Source organism: Cydia pomonella, chromosome 15 (genome assembly GCF_033807575.1).
Source record: "Cydia pomonella isolate Wapato2018A chromosome 15, ilCydPomo1, whole genome shotgun sequence".
NCBI lineage: Eukaryota > Metazoa > Arthropoda > Insecta > Lepidoptera > Tortricidae > Cydia > Cydia pomonella.
The window spans coordinates 7774512-7781711 of record NC_084717.1 but is presented as its reverse complement, the minus strand read 5'-3'; the positions used below and the strand labels follow the sequence as shown (position 1 = coordinate 7781711).

Below are 7200 nucleotides of genomic sequence, written 5' to 3'. Positions count from 1 at the left end.
AATTATGTATTTTATCAAAAGTGCTTGAAAAAATTGTTTTTAATCAAGTTTATAATTGTTTAAGTAATTATTTTAATGCTAATCAACACGGATTTTTGCGACGTAGATCTACAGTATCTAATCTTATTCTGTTGAACGATTATGTTACTGACGCTATGGATAGTGGGTCCCAAGTTGATGTAATTTATACTGATTACAGCAAATGTTTCGATCGCATTGACCACAGCTTACTAATATCAAAGCTGAATAACATCGGAATAAATGGGGATTTACTGCGATGGTTTATATCATATATCGAGAACAGAACCCAGGCTGTTGTCGTGAATAATTATATGTCCGGCTGGGTCACTGTTCCTAGTGGGGTACCGCAAGGGTCATTATTAGGGCCGTTGCTCTTTAATATATTTATTAATGATATTGACAAATGTCTCCTGCATTCCAAGCTTCTTTGTTTCGCTGATGACATGAAAGTTTTCTTAAAGATAGAATCTATTACTGACTCAATATTACTACAGTCTGACCTCGTACGCCTTGATGATTATTGTCAATTATACAGATTGGACTTGAATCCCTCTAAATGTTTTGCAATGACCTTCTCGCGCCAACGTAACTTAGTCGATACTACCTATGCCTTAAAGGGTCAAACCCTGCAGAAAGTATCATGTATGAGAGATTTAGGGGTCATTCACGACTCTAAACTAATTTTTGATAATCACATTAATAACATTATTTGTGGCGCTTATAAAAGGTTTCATAATGCGCAATTCTGTTCACTTCACTCAGGCTAAGACGCTTAAGGTGCTATATTGTTCATATGTTAGAAGTAAGTTAGAATATGCCTCTCAGGTCTGGAACCCTTGCTACAATACATATATTGACAGAATTGAACGCATTCAGAAAAAAATCATAAAACACCTTTGCTTTAAATTAAAATATCCCTACAGTTCTTCCAACTATCTTAAAATATGTAAGCACCATCACCTTGTCCCTTTACAAAAACGCCGTGAAATAGCCGATATTACATATCTCCTAAGTATAACCAATGGTGTAATCGATTGCTCTGAGTTGCTAAGTAAACTATGTTTCAAAACCCCCATTCGTTCTAAAAGGTATCATCCCCCAATAGCAATCAGCAATGCATCTTCTAAATACAGACAGAATAGTTTTTTACCACGCGCCAGTCGTAACCTAAATGAGCTATCTAAAGAATTGGATATGGATATATTCAACTGTGGCATTCCTAGCTTGAGACGTTATTTAGTGCAGAAATACTTTGAGTCTTTTGAGTGAGCGTGTTGTCGCCTTCTTGAATACCTATAATTACGTATTTACTATTTATACTTTTACCTTAGACCTCATTATGTTACTAAGTTAATTAGTATTTTGAACTCCCACATTATCCTTATTAAGTATCACTTGTATTCGCTTTGTTCACATATGTGGTTGCAATAGTGCGTAATCTTAGTTTAGTATTATGTCACTACCTGTGAGTTCCTATAATTGGCTTCCTGTATCTACTATATTTTTCTATGTTAATGTCACAGCTGTTGGATCTCCAAATAAAAAAAAAAAAAAATCTTACAATAACATGCGGGATGGTGGATGTCACTCCGCAGTGTCAGTGTGTGAATTGCCTAAGCAGGCAACACGATAATAATATAAGAGTATTAGGTACTCTGAAATGGGAAGTGTTATTTTAAAGTTAAAGACAGTAGCATTGAAAGTATCTATTTGGAACCTGTGGGTTTTATAATTCTGGCCCTAGTGAAAAAGGGTACAAGTCTCTGGCAGCGCAGGTGTAAAGGGGTGTAAGTTCCACGTAACACTTATGCCCTTATACACCTAAACTGCCAGAGACTTGTACCCTTTTTCACTAGGGCCACAGTATTAGGAGCTGTAAAATTTGAGTCTGATCATTTCATACCATCGCAATATTGTGATAGTTAAAAATATGACATTGAGCTTTATGATTTTCATAGTTCGATTTTGAATCTGGATTATAGTAAATGAAATAAAACCAGCATTAAATTGACTTAATATATTGCATTCGTAATTGAATTTCATGTCGAAACAGGTATAATATGAAAACAACAAAATAAATAATGATCCTGTTGTGACGTATAGTATTGCATTCCGCCATGGAGAAACAAGTGAGGTTACAGTGCTCGCTTTATACATCAGTTTCCTTACTTAATACTTAAATAATAAGTTGTAATATGGTAAATCGTATTAAAAGTTTAAATTAAATAGTTATTAATTATTATAAATGGGTTTTTATCTATGTATGGAGTGGGCGCTCTAAGCTTGCTTATTTCTCTATGATTGCGCGGACAGGGACAGATCTCTGCGTGGCTTTCTGCCCGAGATAAGATGTTGCCAAAGCAATCGACCGATCAGCTGTGCTAAATGTACCATACAGTTTTTTTTTTGCGACGCACACACATCATCAACCTATATACCTGTATACAATACAGGATATTACGCAATTTACAATGTATACTTTCTCGTTCCACCGTGTATGGGTGTCCGCTTGGCTCTACAGTCGAGTACCTTTTCATTTTATGCCTTAAAATTGAAATAAAAAATAATACTACATAACTCACTGGAACAAGAAATCAACGGAAAAAAGGCCTTTTAAGGTTCGACCTTAACCATCTACGTCGATAGATGTGGTGTGGATAGATCGACTGATTTAGCACATTTAAATAAATAATAACATAAATATTTCATAATATCTCGCCCATAACTGACACTGGTATATACAAAAAGTTGAGTGTTGTTAATATTGAGTTTAAAAAATCTTTACAACTAATTAACACTTCTCATAAGCGTTTATACAAACAATTGCAGCCTTACGAGCAATTAACAATGCAAAATACTGGCTTTGTACATTCAAAATTATATTATATATAATATAGCATACATCCGTCTATGATATGAATAAGATAATTCATTTGTTTGGGGAAACAACTATCCCTTTACACTCACATACTTAACTGATCAAAAATCTCGATTCGAGCCATTTTACTAACATAAGTTTTAGGGAAACTTAATATTTTCCTTCTAGATAAACTGCTTTGCAAAAGTAAATTTTTTATTTATTTTACAAAATAATCTGCATTTAAAATAACTTTACGGATAGTTTTAATCGTTAGAAACTCTGGAGCTCATTTAGTTTTACCAAAGAGAATTGATTGTAATATGTGCTCCTTAGTTTGACATCCAGAAAAGATGGCGCTGTACTGCACCATATGTTTTGTGGTCACTGAATTGTCAAACGTCAACTTTTGACAATCAGAGTTATCACAAAATGTATGGAGCCGTACAGCGCCATCTCATTTACCTATCAAATTCGAAGCACGAAATTGTCTTAGCTTTTACACATCTTACTCAATCAATGTATATTTGGTTTTACTTAAAATCCGCATCAAATAATTCATAAACAGAGATTATTTACTACTACAATTGTACGTGGATATTTCGGCAAATAGTTTGTTATCGAATTTTAGCAATCTCATTCAATAATCTGTAAAGTTAATAAAACTAGCAGTTTTCCAAAAAAACTGCTACAATTTCCTTCTGCTATAACTTTTCGAACTGCAGATTTTCATGGATAATCAAACTCATTCAAATATACACAATATTAACTATAAGTAAACATATCAATATCACAATAAACGAAATGTTCACACAGCATCCTTCTATCATTTGAAAACATAAGTTAGCCCTTTTGAATTTAGTCAAAATTATGTACATATTTACACATACTCGAGCATTATACTAGAAATCCAACAATAATGCTGCTCTACTTTAAATAAAAGTTACCTCTTTTCGTTACATCTTCCATACAATCTTATAGTTAGGTATCGTTAAATCTATGCCATTAGCATAGAGTTCATTTTTGCTTGAGAGATGGTGGTAACCAAGAATAACACGTCTTCATTGTCACAACATGCTGGCATGACACTGGATTCACATAAAACTATGAAACTGAAAGGTGATTAAATTGGGAAACTGTTTATGGCCACTGCCCAAGCCCACTTCACGACATAGAAAATATTTCTAAAACATGTTTTTTTTACAATGAGTAGGCAACCTAGCACGTGGCTCCTATCTCAATCTATCTAAGACTGTATGGTCCTAAGAGAGATTACGTTGCTGTGGCGGCTGCACGTGGTGATACCAGTCGTATCCTCAGCCTATATAAAACTAGGTATACAAACGTTAACACATCGCATAATTTGCCCGTTCATCATCATCCTTCAGCATCCGTACCGCGTTGACGACGCTACATACAACACTAGCTCATGCTAGTTTTATGAACTTTATACCACTAGCGTTAGAGCTCACTTCACTGTGGCGGGTGCGCCAGCCGTAACAGGCGGGGTTGATACCTGTCCATAAGAATAGCTTACATTGAACTTTACACCAATAGCATTAAAGTGCATTTCAATGTGGCGCGTGCGCCGGCCGTAACAGGCGCACGAGGACATGTCTGCCGCCAACGAGTTTGAGTTGCTGCCTGTTCATAAGAGCGCTCCTCACCGCGTCTAGCTTATGCTAGCTAGTTTGAACCTTACACCAAAATCATTAAAGCTCACTTCACTGTGGCGGGTGCGCTGGCCGCAACAAGCGCGCAAGTACATGCCTGCCGCCGACGAGTTTGAGCTGTTGACCGTCCATGAGGACGCTCCGCACCGCGTTGACGGCGCTAGATGTCGCCACCGTGGCGTTCGCTCCCGCCTGCCCAAATCAAATATTTTGCTGTAGTTGAAACGTTTTAAATAAGTTCATTCAGTGAAATATTATTTTGATTGACGAATGTTTATTGTAATATACAGTGTTTTATACACAGTAAGGTCAAGTCAAAGTTTCGTAAATGGTCAATCAATTGTGTGTATTTTTTATAAACTAGCATCACACCAAACCCCCTTTCAAACTATTGAAACATCCACTAAAATCCTCCTACTCGATATTAAAGTAGAAACGGAAATGCAGAGAGCTCCAGAAAAATACTCAAAAATAATTAAAACAATCAACCTTCTAGAAAGATTTGTCTGCATGCAAAAATAATAGAAAATATGGCAATCTGTTAATAGTGTTAACATTTTGAAAAGAAAAAATACAGCGAATATTATATGGATTTTAATAATGTATAATCTTGAGCAGAGTAATAAATGCGGGCGATAATGTCTAAACAGAAAATCGTTATGCCATCTACTGAAATACGACTTTTATTTCCATATGTAAAAGAAACAAAAAGGCCCATCACCATAATTTTAATTGGTAGACGTTTAGTCAACTTCAAAAAGGCAAAGTTTGAACAGGATACCAATGTATAATTTTTTTTTGTCTGTTATCCCTAAATCAATGTAGTTTTTTTTAAATGTTTTATGTACCTCTTGAGGTCAAAACGGAGATTTAATATCGAGATACAGGGGAAATGTAATACAGACAGGAACATCAATTAAGCATCATGTTTTCATCGGATTATGGAAATCGGCAGTCATAAATATTTCATTCCCTGTTATTAGTAAAGTGATATTAATTACTACAGCAACTTTTCCCTCCAAATACAAATCAACCAAGAGTCTATGCATGCTCTACGTAAGAAAATAATTCAAACATGCTTAGTGTGAAAATTCACCTGCTGAATTTTAATTCCCTGGGGAAGTTTAACTTGTTGTATCGGATTGACCTAGAATGGAATATCAGCTATTATAATTTTCCTGCAGAAAAGCACAGGTAAGTAACTTTAGATGCAAACGACAATAAGCTTTACCAATTCATTAAGTGATATTTTTACAAATAATTAATCTTTTTAACCTTTTGCCCAACAAAGACGTTAACTAACGGGCGCGGTTTCAGCCCAATATCAATGTTCGTGCAATAGGCGTGGCGTCCATAGGGTTAAATACAATCATTAATAAAATGATGGCCAATCCTCCAGGCTCTTTTGCATCTCTGGATCTGTTGTGTTGTGTTATAATTCTCCGGGTTCCTTCCGAGAAATACTATGTCTGAAGTCAATACTTTCGGAAGAAAGGCCGGCCGTCGGACACAAAGTATTTTTTTTTTTTTTTTGTCATGTAGTCACGTCTAAAAACATCGACACAACCGAAGTGCCAAAAATATGTATACTCGACCTTATGGTCCATATATTAAGGCAGTGTACACATATTTTTGGCACTTTGTCCGTATCGATATTTTCAGACGTGACCGTACTCTTGTTTAACTGTTCATGCTAAAAACCACTGAAATCGCTATAGTTTACTCGTGTCTTTTGGTAAACGCCGGCACTTAGTTGTAAGGTAATAGATAGGAGAAAATAAAATCTATTTGAACCTAATTAAATACCTGTTGCAATTTCAACAACGGCGCCGAAGCAGTGGACGTAGTAGCTGTTTGCGAGCCTGAAATAATTCAATACAATTATAAAAAAATACTGCCTAATGATAGTAACGGTATAGAATAAAACTTGATAAAAATGGAATCCATAAACATTTTATTTCAATAATTTATTGTGAGTGATTCGAAAACATAATTAAACTAATAATTTAATTAGCAATATGTTTATAAATATATGCTCCGCGTAGACCGCGTATGACTGTGGCGCCGCTCTGGCGAGTATATCTTATACCTTTAAACGAGCAATTCTTGTGTATATATATATATATATATATATATATATTTCTGTGATCTCGGAAACGGCTCTAACGATTTCGCTGAAATTTGGTATATGGGGGTTTTTGGGGGTATACAATCGATCTAGATTAGTCTTATGTTTGGGAAAACGCGTGTTTTCGAGTTTTAATGCGTTTTTCTTTCGACGCAGAATATGGTCGCTAATTTCGTGTTGCCGGCCACTGTCTGTCTGGTCCAGCGGGTTAAGACGCGGACGGCTAGAAACGAGTGTCACGGGTTTGAATCTCGCCCGGTGATTAACTTTTGTTTTTTTTTTATATGTTCAAGTTTATATATAATTTTTATTGTTTTAGACAAGTTTAATTTAGTAAAAAAATGTAGTTAAGATTATCACCTATACACCACCATATTACAATAAATAGTTATAACCGAGCAAAGCTCGGTCGCCCAAGTACTAATACATTATAGCGTCATTATGTCGTCGCTTACATTTCCTCTAATGGTATATGTATATGTACTGCTGCCTATATCCGTACACGGCGGGAAAAAGTTGAT

At 35.4% G+C, this 7200-nt stretch overlaps 1 protein-coding gene across 1 annotated transcript in view; it reads right to left on the bottom strand.

Moving 5' to 3' along the window:
• Positions 1-2023: 2023 nt before the first annotated feature.
• Positions 2024-7200, bottom strand: part of LOC133525858 (nuclear factor related to kappa-B-binding protein) — a 29270-nt gene continuing 24093 nt past the window's right edge. The window contains exons 30-32 of the mRNA XM_061862264.1: positions 6358-6413; positions 5648-5698; positions 2024-4743 (exon numbers count right to left, since the gene is read on the bottom strand). Coding sequence (XP_061718248.1) covers positions 4603-4743; positions 5648-5698; positions 6358-6413 — 248 coding nt within the window. The 3' untranslated portion in view covers positions 2024-4602. The remainder of the gene's footprint in view (positions 4744-5647; positions 5699-6357; positions 6414-7200) is intronic.